Source organism: Esox lucius, chromosome 8 (assembly GCF_011004845.1).
Source record: "Esox lucius isolate fEsoLuc1 chromosome 8, fEsoLuc1.pri, whole genome shotgun sequence".
Lineage (NCBI taxonomy): Eukaryota > Metazoa > Chordata > Actinopteri > Esociformes > Esocidae > Esox > Esox lucius.
The window spans coordinates 18,921,029-18,936,155 of NC_047576.1; the positions used below are offsets into that span (position 1 = coordinate 18,921,029).

Sequence of the window (15,127 nt, forward strand, 5' to 3'; positions counted from 1 at the left end):
CATAGAGTGGCAGAACAATGTCAGGTTTCTAAAAATGATGTCTGACAGAATGGATAAGTAAAAAATACACTGTGTAACCATGCTCCTTTTTTAAAGATGCAACCAGCTGCAGAATACACGTCAAGCACATTTGTCTCAGTGGACTTGAAGAGCATTTGAAATATCCTAAATAGAGATCAGCTAAATAGAAAATGGCAAGTCATCCCTTAGAATAGCAGGAGTCTAGGATCAAAAAGGGGTGCATCATTAATACACTTGTACCTTGATTATTTCTGTCCAATTAATAGTGAACTCACTTAGATATTGTATGTTAAAAGCCTTTCTTTCTTGAATGATCCAGTTGTCTCATTCAAATAACACAACTGTACCGAATGATATGTACAAATGCACATCAACTACTCTGGCTCTTTTATCAACACGTTTTTCTTAGTCTGACATCTTAGAAGTGCCCGTGTTGAACCCTAGCCTTCTGCCCAAAGTGGTACCACTTCACTGATTAGTGTGGGTGGAAGGAAGTCAAAATGCCTGCTCCTCTCTCACTGCTTAATCAATATCCCACCGACAGACAAGCGAGAGTTGGCAGAGGAAAACGTAGGGCTCTCAAGAAAATAGTTTGCCATCCACAATTGAAGCCTCCGGCCAAAAGCAGGGGGTTGCTTGTGAATATATTTTTAGAGAGTATGAGATAGAGATTGACAGAAAGAGAGAGAGCAAGACTGTAAATTGAGTGGCACTGATCTCACGCGGTGGGAGAAAAGATGAGAGAAATTAAACCTTGGAGCTGTAACAGAGTAATAAAGAGGGATGCATTTTGAGGTTCAGTGTCTGGACTTTGTTTTGCGCTCAGAAATTATTTATAACTCTGGGGGAGAGGAACTAATAATATATATTAAAACGGCAAGCCTTTTTCTTTCTACTTTTTTGATAGGCCAGGGTCAAAGCTGTTTGGTTCATGTGCAGCTCAAAATAACCTCTGGTCTCTCCTGAACTGCAACATTGTCAAAATACATGTAGCTCTATCCCAGGGCCTCATTGGCCTCTGCGTAAAACCACAATTACCCACTTCACTTCAAGTTGAGATTCAGAGATACAGACTGGGTTCAAGTAAAGTGGATGTTATTGGTCTCTGGATTGTATTGTGTTGGATAGAGAACAGGAGCTCCAATGTTTTTGTCGGAAATGGTCTACCAGATGAGGTCAACTACTTCCCCTAAGGTGTGTTTTGCCCCAGTGGCTCATGGGAGGTAACTGTGTGGTTGGCGTTAGTTTCTGCCTGCGCGTGGCTTATGGTGAAATGGCACGGCAGCAATGTGTGGCATAAGCCAAATCCTGGCCCCCATCCACCCACTCTTTTTTCCCAAGCAACGATAAGGCAGCCCAGTTCGAGGGAAGGATAGGGTTGCCCAGTTGGGGGTAAAGATAGGGCAGCCCAGTTGGGGGTAAAGATAGGGCAGCCCAGTTGGGGGTAAAGATAGGGTAGCCCAGTTGGGGGTAAAGATAGGGCAGCCAAGTTGGGGGTAAAGATAGGGCAGCCCAGTTGGGAGTAAAGATAGGGCAGCCCAGTTGGGGGTAAAGATAGGGCAGCTCAGTTGGGGGTAAAGATAGGGCAGCCCAGTTGGGAGTAAAGATAGGGCAGCCCAGTTGGGAGTAAAGATAGGGCAGCCCAGTTGGGGGTAAAGATAGGGCAGCCCAGTTGGGGGTAAAGATAGGGCAGCCCAGTTGGGGGTAAAGATAGGGCAGCCCAGTTGGGGGTAAAGATAGGGCAGCCCAGTTGGGAGTAAAGATAGGGCAGCCCAGTTGGGAGTAAAGATAGGGCAGCTCAGTTGGGGGTAAAGATAGGGCAGCCCAGTTGGTGGTAAAGATAGGGCAGCCCAGTTTGGGATATATCCCTGGGAAATCTTTTCTCTTTCTTATTTGTGATTTGTCCTTTCAAGCAAGACAGCCCTAAGGTTCAGTGGAACATAAAAAAATAAAAATAATAATAATATTACCACTTCCATCTGATTATGTATCATGCAGTGCGCAGACAAGTCATCCCTCTTTTTTCATCTGTCTTTTTCCAGTCACATTTGTTAAGAGAAGAGAAGTCAAAGTTTAAGGAAAAGGACTATGACCGATGACTTTCAATGGAAAAATGGGCTTTCCCTCTGAGCTTCCATAAGACATCCAATACAGCAAAGGGCTTTGCGCTTGACATGGGTACCTTTCTCTTTCTAATGTTTTTCCCCATCAATATAGTAAAACTGCTTGCCGTTCACTCAGTGGTAGAAGTTCTTCAATTCTCTGTTTGACTGTAGATCTATGTAGCGCTCCGAGATATATGGAGCTGCTTTTGAAGGCATTCTGATGAAAGGGTCTGTGTTGTTTATGTGGGAAAACCCAGTCTATTGTTTTAAATAAGAGTAGGAAGCCTAAGGGTTGCCCTAGCTACACTGACCACAGCTAATGCCTGCACAGAATCATCTGTTTGAAAAGAACATAAGGGATCTGCAGTTTTACATGGTTAATTATTGCTACGGGGCCATATCTCAGGCCGGCCTCTCTCCATTTGCATAATTAGGAGCCCTTCAGCTTGGACATTTGCTATAGTGCCTAGTTTAAGACAAAAGTCCTCGCCCTCAGTCCTCAACTGCAGCCTCCAAGATGTCACTTCCAATCATCCGGGACCTCGCTTGTCATCACTCTCGCCCTTGAAATTGAGAAATCTCTTCATTTTACAGGCACACGGCATAAGAGCCTTGATTGCGCCAAATCGATCTGTAATCACACAGCGCTCAGCGCTTTTATCCTGTGGGCTTCGTCTTCACTTAAGAGGCCGGGGTTATATTTACATCTCGTGACGCCAAGGATTTTTCTCTCGCCGTCGTGATTCTAATACAGTGTCACAACATGCTATTCAAATCCTCTTTTCAGGTCATCTCTCAGTGAGAGACTCTTGCACGAGGCTGGTCGCAGAATCTCCGCCCCTGATTGCCCACTTGGGCTGTCCTCTCATCAGCTGGGTTTTTGGGGTAGTACGGTGACTTGACCAGCGCGACCCCTCTCTCCCCTCAGTGCTTAAGCCGCATCATGTCACTTGGTCTGTTATCACTGCCTTGGAAATGCATTCAGACCCTTTCACCTACTCCACATTTCTGTTGTGTTATTGAACTCTGTTGCCATCAATCCGAGAATCAAGAGAATTTGTTCCAATTTATTGAAAATATGTCTGAAAATATGTCACGTACATAAGTATTCAGAACCTTTTTTCAGTATATATCTTTGGCAGTGATCACATCTTCAAAAGTGTTCTTGGCTATGCCTCTACCAGGCCCTGCACTCCTGGATTTGGCCGTTTTCTGTGTAGATAATATCAAGAAATATCTTGGTGGTCTGCAACTTCTTCCAGACCAGGCTCTGCCTCCTCTTACCTATATTTGTGGCATTTCCATACATTTTCGGGCAGGGACAACAAGGAAAAATGAAGTTTGTTAGTTGTGATCTGTTGTCTGTGTTGGACATGGATTTTATGGAGGTCCAGGTGTATCTCTCTTCAGTAGATGCATGTGGCCTATAGTGGAAAGTGATGGCAGATGGGTTACAAGTGTGGGAGGAGGCCTTGGCACCAAGTCCCACTCCAAAATAAGATGGGTTGAATAAATTGGAGACCAGCAGGCTTTGTGTTCCAAGAGTCCTATATCCTGTCATGACCTGACCTATTCTGAATGATGAAAACAGTGCCATAAACCTCTGTTGCTTTTAAATCTCTCCATCTCTCCCTCCCTCCCTCTCTCTCTCTCTCTACCTGTCCTTGGGGGAGGGGGTTCGTAGTCGACTGGGTTGAACAACTGTCTGCGTCTTATTCCAAGGCCCTATATACATTTAACGCCAATGACAATTTACAGCTACTGCACATCCCAAATATGATGCGCAAACTGGCGAGTGTGTCATATTTTTATCCCTGCAAAGTGAAGCTAATTTATAACAGTGTAAAAAGGCTCAGTGCTTTCAGAGTAGTGGCTTGGTAGGGCTCCAACTGGGTCTAGCGGATTGTGGCTGCACTGGGTGGCTGCACTGGGTGGCTGCACTGGGTGGCTGCACTGGGTGGCTGCACTGGGTGGCTGCACTGGGTGGCTGCACTGGGTGGCTGCACTGGGTGGCTGCACTGGGTGGCTGCACTGGGTTAATGAAGTCTTCAGACGGGGGTGTGGAAGGTAACACTGGACTCTCCACATAAAACCAAACCAGGGGCTATCTTGCCTTCTCACAGTCACATCAAACTCAGTTAACCTTCCTGCTTTTCAGTAGTTTTCGTGGTCTGTGTGTTTTACGTCAAATGTTCTTACAGAACCCTGTAAGAAAATAATCTATCATGATATTGTCTCAAAGAGAAAAAGACGTTAAATTCTCAAAAACATTGTGAACATTTCCACAAATCGTGGAGAATAACACCTGGAATACTATACCTACAGTTAAGTCCGGAAATATTTGGACACAGACAATTTTTTCTCTGTATGCCACCACAATGGATTTGAAATGAAACAACCGAGATGCAATTGAAGTGCAGACTTTCAGCTTAAATTCAAGGGGTTGAACAAAAATATCATATGAAACATTTAGGAACTGCTGTAAGGATACGACTCAGGAGGCACAAGGATGGTCCCAATTGCGGAGCGTGCAAATGTGTTTTTAATGAACAAAGCCAGGGGAGAACACGGGACTGGGTCAGGTGAACAGGGGACTGGGTCAGGAGAACAGGGGACTGGGTCAGGAGAACACGAACGGGGAGGAACGGTGTGTTTGTGTGAGCTGGGATCTTGGCAGTTGGAGGTTGTGTCATCCTGTGGAAGTTGCAGAGGGTTAGAGCAGCCTGCAGACCTCACAATTGCAAAAAATGTCATACACAGTTCCCTTATTTCAGGGACTCAAATGTAATAGAAATCTTTTAATACTTTGTCAAGAATCCTTTGCAGACAATGACTGCTTGCAGTCTGAAACGCATAGACATCGCCAAACGCTGGGTTTCCTTCTTTGTGCCGCTTTGCTAGTCCTTTACTGCAGTTGTCGTCAGTTGTTGTTTGTTCGTGGGTCTCGATCAGGTTGAGATCACGTGATTGACTCGGCCATTGCAGAATATTCCCATTCTTTGCCTTAAAAAACTCCTGGGTTGCTTTCGCAGCATGTTTTGGGTCATTGTACATATGTAAAGTGAAGCGCTGTCCAATCAACTTTGCTGAATTTGGCTTAATATAAGCAGAAAATATTGATATCCTTATGCACTTCAGAAATCATCCGTCTGCTTCTGTCTTCTGTCACATCATCAATAAACACTAGTGACCCAGTCCCATTGGAAGCCATGCATGCCCATGCCATCACACTGCCTCCACCATGTTTTACAGATTATGTGGTATGCTTTGGTTGGTGAGCCATTCCAAGCCATCTCCCTACTTTTTCCTTCCCATCATTCTGGTACCGGTTGATCTTAGTTTAATTTGTTCAAAGAATGCTGTTCCAGAACTGGGCTGGCTTTTTTAGATGTTTTTTGGCAAAGTCTAATTTGGCGTTTCTATTCTTGAGCCTTATGAATGGTTTGCACCTTGTGGTGAACCCTCAGTATTTGCTCTCATGAAGTCTTCTCTTTATGGTAGACTTGGATAATGATATGCCTACCTCCTGGAGAGTCTTCTTTATTTGGCTGGATGTTGTGAAGGGGTTTTTCTTTACCATGGAAAGGATCCTACAATCATCCACCACTGTTGTCTTCTGTGGATGTCCAGGCCTTTTTGTGTTGCAGAGCTCACCAGTGCATTCTTTTTTTCTCTGAATGTACCAAACTGTTGATTTGGCCACTCCTAGTGTTCCTGCTATCTCTTTGATGGATTTGTCTTTTTTGCAGCCTAAGGAATGGCCTGTTTCACTTTAATTGAGAGCTCCTTTGACCACATGTTTTGGGTTCACAGCAACAGCTTCCAAATGCAAATGCCACAGCTGGAATCAACCAGACCTTTTACCTGCTTAATTAATAAAAGAAATAACAAAGGAATTGTCCACACCTGTCCAGGAAACAACTTTTGAGTCAATTGTCCAATTACATTTGGTCCCTTGAAAAAGAGGGGGACATATATTAAAGAGCTGTAATTCCTAAACTCTTCCCCCAATTTGGATGTGAATACTCTCGAATTACAGCTGAGAGACTGCACTTTAAGCCCATTCATTATTTAACTGTAACTTGAGTATATGTTGGTAAACAACCAAAATAACAAAATTTGTGTCAGTGTCCAATTATTTCTGGACCTAACTGTATGTAACAGACATAAAAAGTACACTAATAAGTTCTAAAATATGCCCATTAAGAATATGTAATCTCAGATTTTGATTTCCCATTAGTCAAGTTCAGTTAATTGTATTATGCCAGAAACCTCAAGTCAGATTTCGAAGTTAGCAGCACAATCAAAATGACCTTTAAATTCCATTTAAGGTGTTTGTCAAAGACACTTTTCGTCTTTGATGCAATTTACATATTTATCAGACACGATCGTAATGTGACGTCTTGACATTTTTTATTTCCTTCCTGTAATGTGGCGCGTGTGACTTTCTCAAGTGAGAAATATGCTGAGGGAGCAGTTTCATGCAAAGGTGTTGGCATACGTTTTTCTCCATCTATTGCTCTCTCACTCCTTTTCTCTCTCTTTCACTCTCTTTCTCTCATACACACACTCTCCTCTTATTGCACACTTATTCCTCCCTGACTTATCTGACTTTCCTAACGTAAGTCCCTCTCGTTATCGGCGGTGCTGTGACAGGCCCATTGAGGGCTCTGATGGTGAGTGGTGTTAAGAGGTTCATTACAGGGGGACCTGCTCAGTAAGGTATTCTCAAAGCTCTCCTCTTATCACCAATACACTGTGCTTACACAGCACTAGAGGGGGGGGGGGGGGGGGGGGGCAGAACCACGGGTAATGGCTTGATAGCCTTGATAAACACACCTGGTGTGCAACTAAAACAAGAAATGAAAATGTTTTTAAGGCTAAGCTGTTACAGCTAGAAATAGTATAGTTTACCTCATTGACTCAGTTCTCTGCAGTTGTGTCGTTGGAACCCTTTTTCTTAGGGACGTTGCTGCAGTTTTTAGTTGTCAGTGTATACATCTGAATTCCATATACATTGCACTTCACATGTCTTTCCAGTGCTTCACCATAATGAAACAAGCTGAAAGACTCAGTGATGCAGCAGGAAAGTGAGTTTGCCTCTACAGCATATATGTCTTGTTTTAAAAAGACAAGACTTCTGTTTCCATTTATCCTGCTTTACGGGGGATTGCTGATCTTTACCGGCACCTGCAGGCCAGGATGTTGCACTGCAGCTCTGTGCTGTTCTCTGCTCCTCAGGGCTGGGAACCTGCAGTGCTATTTGGGCAGAGGCATGCAGGCAGACAGACAGTTGGTGGAGGCAAAGGCATGCAGGCAGACAGACAGTTGGTGGAGGCGGAGGCATGCAGGCAGACAGACAGTTGCAGGGGAAAGCTTGAGCTGAAGAGGCAGCAGGGACCCTTGGATGCATGGCTCTAAGATAAACTGTAGATCTTCTCTAAGCTGCAAGCCTGGTGGAAATTGCATTGATGAAGCGCAAGGGACAAATTAGCATTAAAAATATATCTACCGGAGCATTATTTTTCAATCCCACACGGATTTCTGTGGGGTGGCTGCTGGAGGAATGTGTTTCAAGGCTGTTAGTTTTAATGTGGAAAGGCTTTGTGTGCATGCTAGGTCTACTCCCTAAGTCCTCTCTGAGTGGAGAGCTCCCTGCGCCCGCCCACGCCACTTTGTGGGCGCTGCTCTATTGTTTTGCATCACGAGGCGCGTCGGGTCGTGGCCAAGGTGGAATTTATAACTGATGGAATTTCACACCCAAGTGAGCGCTAGGCCTGGTGAAACGCGAGCACTCACATTTACAACAAACGCCCCGGCTTCTCCGTTGAGGCTCCTGAATGGCAAAGCCATTTGTCTCTGTGAAGGGCAAAGAAAGGAAAAGAAAAGAATTGAAGCGGAGCTATCTTTTTTTTTTATTCTCCAAAAAAGAAAGATAAAAAAAGAATAATTCTTGTTTGCACACACCCACTCAGAACAGGTACGCTTGTTATCGGAAGCCCTCAGCAACGTCATTGGGAGAGGGGAAAGGGGAAATAGCCCATACCCAATTAGCATTTTCTCTGTTCAGCAAAAGCTCACGGGAGATCAATAGGATATTACGTTTGTGTGCATAGCCATAAGGATCGTAATTACTTTCAGCTATTAGCTACTTCAAACCTGTGGACAAACGCAGATCTCTGATGACCTGGGTCAAGTTCAGCTGAAGCATTGGAACGGTTTGTTTCCATCAGACAGATCACAATAGTATCTGGCCTTAACAAACAATACAAAGAAAACTCTGACATACCTCAAGGAATCTATACTTCAGTATAGCATCATCGAGGACCAACGTAGCAATCAACCCAGTTACTGTGTCGAGTTGTCTAAGGAGGCCTGGTTATTTCTCAGTAGTGGCTGGAGACTTCAAAAGAGAACCATCTTTCCAAACCATAGTGATTGTTAGCTGTGTCAAGCTGCAGAGTAACCATCTCTCATTACAGAGTGGCACTTCTTGAAACCTGCTGGTAAAGGCACTGCTCACAAAACTACAGCCCTGCATCTGTTTTGGTTTAGCTCAGAAAAAGGAAGATGACTTTTGCCATAGTCCCTTCCTCTCCCTTAAATCTCAGCAGGCCAGGGGCTCTCCTCTGGGGCTGAGTTGACTTTAATTGTACTTTAATTGGGGACTCATATTCTACTCCTATTTCTATGCATGAAATCCTATCTGTGGAGTGGAATCCAGGTAAGACATTTTTGAAAAACGGCCCCTAGAAACCAAAGTAGGAACTGTGATATTAGGTCATGCTTGTTTTTACAGACTATGATATATTATTCAAAGAACGTGCTGAATATTCCATGAGCTTGTTTAATGGTTTATTAATGTGGGGCGCTGAGAGTGAGGGGGAAGGCTTTTTGGGTTGACCTGGACACCAGTGATACCCAAAACCCCGCCCAGCCAGCCAGTCTCACTCCCTCTTCAATTGTGCTGGGCATCTGTCCATTACTTATTCAACCACTTTTTGAAGACAACTTGCTCTTTGTCTCCATAGATATTAGCATTTTTCCTATTTAAATATTATCCCAGATGTATGGAATGTAATCATTCATACTGAATACAATAAGTCACAGCATGTAAAGGCAGGTTTGATTTGTGTGGCAAAGCATGGTGTGAAACTTTAATATGATCAGGCAGACTGAGCAAAATCAATTATATTTAACAATGTTTAAAAAAGGTACATTGTGACCCAAATTGAAATGATTTGGCGTGTGTGGTGCTGAGGCTTCTCTTACCCATGTTGTGCAAAGACGGGCACTTTGTAATGCTTGAAATTGAATTCCATGTACGTTTTTCCCCCCACTAAAGATGCTATAATGACCTGCAGATCTATTTCGAGATATCTAGCTGGAGGTATGTTTTTACAATCTGCACGATGTCCATGATAGACTGCCAAGCTTAATGCACCATAAATCAAATCTGCCTGCTATTTTCTCTCTGTGAAAGGACAGAGCTGTATGAGAAATGAGGAAGAATAGCATTCAGGCTAATAAAATCGGCTGAATGAATACCCGGTGCTGCTGGACAAAAAGCTCTTTTAAAATGCTGATCTGCCTCCACCTGCAGCGAGTCATGCTCATTCCTATTCCTGCCTGCTCTGTTGTTCTGTTCTGGGTGGCGGACAGGGCTACGCAGGGCTCTGGCATGGAAGCAGCCTTTGTTGATGTAGCACAATGTTCCCCTCGTTATCAACTACACGGTGGGCTGTCCAAACGCCGGGTTCTGCCTTCTCATTTCCAGAGAGAGCAGGCAAGTTTCATTACCATCAACATGGTTACCCGCTGAATGCAGCGCTGGTATTCACCACAGCCAGACAGAAGCACAGAAACAGTTTCCCTTTATCCCTGGATCCATTCTGCACATAGAGATGGTTAGAGGACTTCGCTTGGAGAGGCTCAGATACACAGGTGTGAGACTTCAAATCAAATGTTGTCACGCGCTTGGTTAACAACAGGTATCGACTACCAGTGGAATGCTTACTTATGGGCCTTTATGTGATTTAGGTAAATAGAATCAAATTAAACCAAAAATGAAAGATAGAAGGTATTAACACTGATTATACGCTGCAATACAAATACTAATAACGAGGAATAGATAAATGATATGAAGAACCATACCTTGTCAATTTACAGGGATTACCAGTACTGAGGTAATTTAGGTTTATTCACATATAGGTAGGGGTCGCAACGTGGATGGATAATTAACAGTAGCAGGAGCTATGTATGTGATGAGTGTGTGTTTGTGTGATGCTGGTTTTCCTATACATTTGTGGACCCCACAAAGATAGTAAAACCTGACAACGGTCCCCACAATGTTTTTAGCCGGTCCCCACTAGAACAAACAGTCTTTTTCTGGCTTAGTGTTTAGGGTTAGGGTTTACCATGCTGTTGGGGTAGTTTTGGGTGAACTAGGAGTACAGGACAGGACTCAGCATGCACCCCTGAATGGGGTGATGAAAGTGTGCTTGCCTTCTTCATCCACAATGGCCCTCTAAACGTCACACAGATGCACAGATGAGAACTCTTTCCATCGCAATGGCTCGGCAACCACAATGGCTCCCTAAGCCTAAACCATGTACAGTATGTTTACCTGTGTGCAGTAGTTGCCGAGTGTTCCCTGAAGTCCTGTTTCTGGCCACTATTTTTTAGTTGAAATGCTAATTACCGGTATATAGCTGTGACGTTTTTTTACTGACCATATTGTTCTGACAACGAGCCCAGTATCCCTGACCACCTGTTGCCCTGCTCTCTGAGTGACCAACTAAATACATTATTGACTGTGTTGACATCATTTGGTGGACCTAATGATATGAAGGCCCTGTTGGAAATGTAACCTTTCTGTGTGTACACTTAGGAGGTTATGGTTTAGGTAAGGTTGGCTATAGGTTTAGAAATTCGGGAAAATAGGTTATCAAATAAAGTACTGAAAAGATGGTGTGTGTTTTTTGTTTTAGATCCAGCTCTACAGAATCCAAAGAAGGAGAAGAAGCTAGTCGTCCTCACAGCCCGTGTACATCCTGGCGAGTCACCCGCATCCTTCGTATGCCAAGGTAGGTCTCAACCCAACACGTACAACCAGGCTGGAGCATCTGACCAAAAGTTAGCCAGTCCTTGTTGAATTACAAGGAATGAAGTAGATCAGTCATGACGAGCCTTGACTTCCACTCACACATGTCTAACATTTTCCAGGCGGTTATTAAGATATACCCTTCAGGTAAGAGCTACTTATTTCATTGACAAGTAACTGAACTCCTGCAGGCTTTCTCTTCTCAATATCAAGGACATCTGAAGTGAGAAAGTGTTACAGCTAATGAGACGCCGGTTGAAGAAGCTTTAACTACAGCATGGACGGCTGGCAATGTGTAATACTGCTATGTTACGTTTGTAGCTTGGACGAAGGATGTATTAAGAACAGGGTTAGGGTTGAAGCCTGGGGTGAGACACTCTTTAGAGTTTGCTCTAAAAGCTTGTGCTTGGGTCTCCTGTAGGTTTCCATGATTGACAATAAAACCAGGAGCAGTTGACAGTTCAGTCTTTGGTTTGTATAACAGCAAAAATGTAACGTAGCAAAATGTAACTTTGAGTTTCAATCGGAAACGGCACCAGCTCCTAAACACAGATGTGCATGAAATTATCTCAGGAAGTCCAAGCAATTACATGTCACACTCCATGGTCCATACCTGTGTCCCACATGCTCTCTCTCTCTCTCTACTCAGCGCACATTGACTTAATTAAAGGGCTTGTTATGCCTCCATTAGCGGTAACGAGTGAGACAGCGAGGGGGAGGGAGATAGGGAAGGAGGGGTACACAGGGCTTGCCATGGGCCCCTCTTCTACTTCATATTTATCTGTCAATTGTCCAGAATGCTGCAGAGGGCAAGTTGTCCAGTGGCCGACGCTGTTGACGTATCTCAATGTATTTCTTTTTTCCATCTCTTCCTCTCTTTCCATCTCCCCCCCTCTCTCTCTGTGTCACATCTGTGGCAGATAGCATTATCTCCCGCTCTCAGTGTTTGAGACCCCTGTGGGCTAATCAGGTCCTCTTGCTGTCTGTTTTCATCCGTCTGTCAGCTCCATTCCATTTGGATCGATTTTGGACGGATGTCTCAGATTTCCCCTCCGATTTCTTTTTTTGTTGCAATGCCCCTTTTTTGTCCTTCTCTTTTTTGTCTCTCAAAACTCAATTAACTTGGGCCTTGAGTTTCCTTTTAAAGTCAGTTGAACTGCTATTGTGCGTGCACTCATACATATTGGTTTGAGTGAGAGAGAATAGCTTTGAGCCTGGTTTACTTTCAGTCATATTGAATGGGGACGTTTAAATAACCTTGACAGTTGCATTTGCATTACTTTAGGAGTCATTGACTTCCTGGTCAGCCAGCATCCCGTGGCCCAGCTCCTGCGTGACCATGTGATCTTTAAGATCGTACCCATGCTCAACCCCGACGGCGTCTACTTGGGCAACTACAGGTTAGCTCTTCCATCAATTTATCAAATCCTATTTTGATTTCATGAAGAAAAAATTATGGTCTGTTCTGATGTTCTGTGACATTTACTGCAGTAATCATTTTCCATCTCATTGCCCGAGGTATACTTCTGAAAAGTTACACGTTAGATCGATTCTGATAGAGATTTCTTACTGGGCTGCAGCACGTTGGGGAAGCGCCTAGGAGAGATGCTGGGGTGATGTGATTGGTAACGCCCTCCGTGTAGGTTCAAATCCAGAGGATTTATAGGCTGTTGGATGGGCTGTTACAGATCGAAATTAAACCAAAGGCCATGTGTGGGAATAGCAGGTTGGGCCGCCAGCCCTCTCATTCTCCATTCCTCCCTTCCGCCCTCCAAAGTGCCACCCCTGGAATATGAACTGCTGGCTTTTCTATTTTGCTGTTTTGTGCTCTGTTGACAGTTCGGCTCAGTGTAATTGCTGCAGTAGTCCGGGCTGTAGCAGATACTCCGAATCAATTCTGCTTCTTATTCCTCAGTGTTTGTTGTCAATCCAATCATGTGTGCGAACAAACACACACACCCACATACACACACACACACACTCACACACACACACACTGCCGAGGGTGACATGTTAGAGTACGTTGTCACAGACATACAGTATTAACCCACACACATTCTGTCCTTGTTTCATACAGTATAAATATGTACACATCTATGTATGTATGTATGACTTTATATTCCTATTCTGATTTAAGACACATTCCATCTTGTCTGCAGTGTTCAAATACTATTTCAAACATCTGAATTACTTTTACATAGTATATGCTTGGCACAGTCAGTGGGTATTGATTGTTATGGATATTATAACATATTTTAAATAGAAAGCAATACAATAGAATATACATTTAACCTCTGAGTTTGAATGTGATATTTTTTCAACCAAATACACTTGAGTGTTCATTCAAACTCAGGTATTTGAAAATAGTATTTGGAAATTAATACTGCATTTCAAATTGAGCATCTTAAATGCATTGTTCTGTTTTTCACAATTAACTATTTAGAATCAACATAAGAATAATTGTATTCACTGAGTAAATTTACACAGAATTTGACTTGTGTACACATGCTGCTAGTGGTTGATAACATAAAGAGACAGAATACACATGCATTATAATCAAATGGTTAGGAGGCATATAAGCTATGAAATATAACATGAAAATACTTGTTGTTGTCTCTGTATATTGAAAAAAAAATTATATAATATGCATGTAAAGTACCAGATCCTGAAACACAGGTTGGGTGGCCTGCACTGCGGAGTGTTTTCACGGGGTTTAGTCATTGTACGGCCATTTCTGAAGCCATACACTCCAGCCACTGTTTAGCAATGAGGCTCAGATTCCACGGGCATCGTTTCCACCTCCCATAATTGCCTTTTACTTAATGGGGTGGACATTAGGAATACAAATGTGCAGCACTGCCATCCAAAAGTGTGTTTGTGGCTGCCATCTAGTGGTCACTCCCCGCATGGCGCCCAGTTTGTCAATGGTTGACCATGTCTGTTCACTGACAATGACAGGGGTTAAAAATATCTTGTTGCTGATTGTTGACCCTTAAAGGTTGTATTCATCAACTCTGGGAAATTATACAGTTGGCCTGGCTGAATGGTGATAAGCTCTATATTAATATGAAGTGAATTAGAGGCTCTCTCTGCCTCTACCAGTGAGGCCTGCCTGGCCATTCTGTGGGCTCAGCAGCACAGTACATCTGGAAGGGGGATCGAAGGGAAGCATGGAGGGAACAGAATCAATCAGCGCTGACAACAGATTAGTATTCAGGCATGCCTGCTTGCACAGTAGCATTGTCACACAGACAACAGCCCCTGTGAAGTCATGGTAGCCGCAGCTCTATAGCCCGGAGTCTTTCCATCCACAATTATATATAATGTGTGTGTGTGTGTACAGTGCCTTGCAAACATAATTTCGACCTTTTACTTGTACTGAATAAAAAATGGTACAATGTCATTTTGTTTTGTTTTATAGCTTATTTCAAATCACTGAAACTCAAAATAAATTATTGTAAGAGAGATTGTTTTATATGTTAAAAAATATTTGTAAGAAAAAAAAAAATATATATATATGTATGTTGCTTGCAGCTTTTCAAGACCTGGGATGTGGAAGCTCCCAGTTTACACATGGGAAAGAAATGACCCTAACAAGGATCAGTGGTGGATCTAATGGAAACTGAAGACCTAAGAGCATTCTGCAGAAGTTAGATATTAAGTAATACCAATGTTTAGATTAGGAAAAGGGTGCAAAATAAGATTCAAGTGTTTGGATGTCCCAGGGAGCACAGTTGGATCAATAATCGGGAAACGGGAGCTGCATCACACCACTGTCAAGAAAGGGATGGTCCCTCAAATCTCAGCACTCATACAAGAAGGAGCCACGAAATGGCCTAAAATCACTTTAAATGATTTACAAAGTTCAATGGCTGGGAGTAAAGCAATGGTCCACCAG

The 15,127-nt window shown here is 43.3% G+C and overlaps 1 protein-coding gene across 3 annotated transcripts in view; it reads left to right on the forward strand.

Annotated features, from left to right (window-relative positions):
* Window positions 1-15,127, forward strand: part of agbl4 (ATP/GTP binding protein-like 4) — a 386,899-nt gene that overhangs the window by 347,141 nt on the left and 24,631 nt on the right. For all 3 annotated transcript variants that reach the window (XM_013135077.3, XM_020049097.2, XM_013135078.3), the window contains 2 exons: window positions 11,117-11,212; window positions 12,515-12,629. In XM_013135077.3, the coding sequence (XP_012990531.3) occupies window positions 11,117-11,212; window positions 12,515-12,629 (211 nt within the window). The remainder of the gene's footprint in view (window positions 1-11,116; window positions 11,213-12,514; window positions 12,630-15,127) is intronic.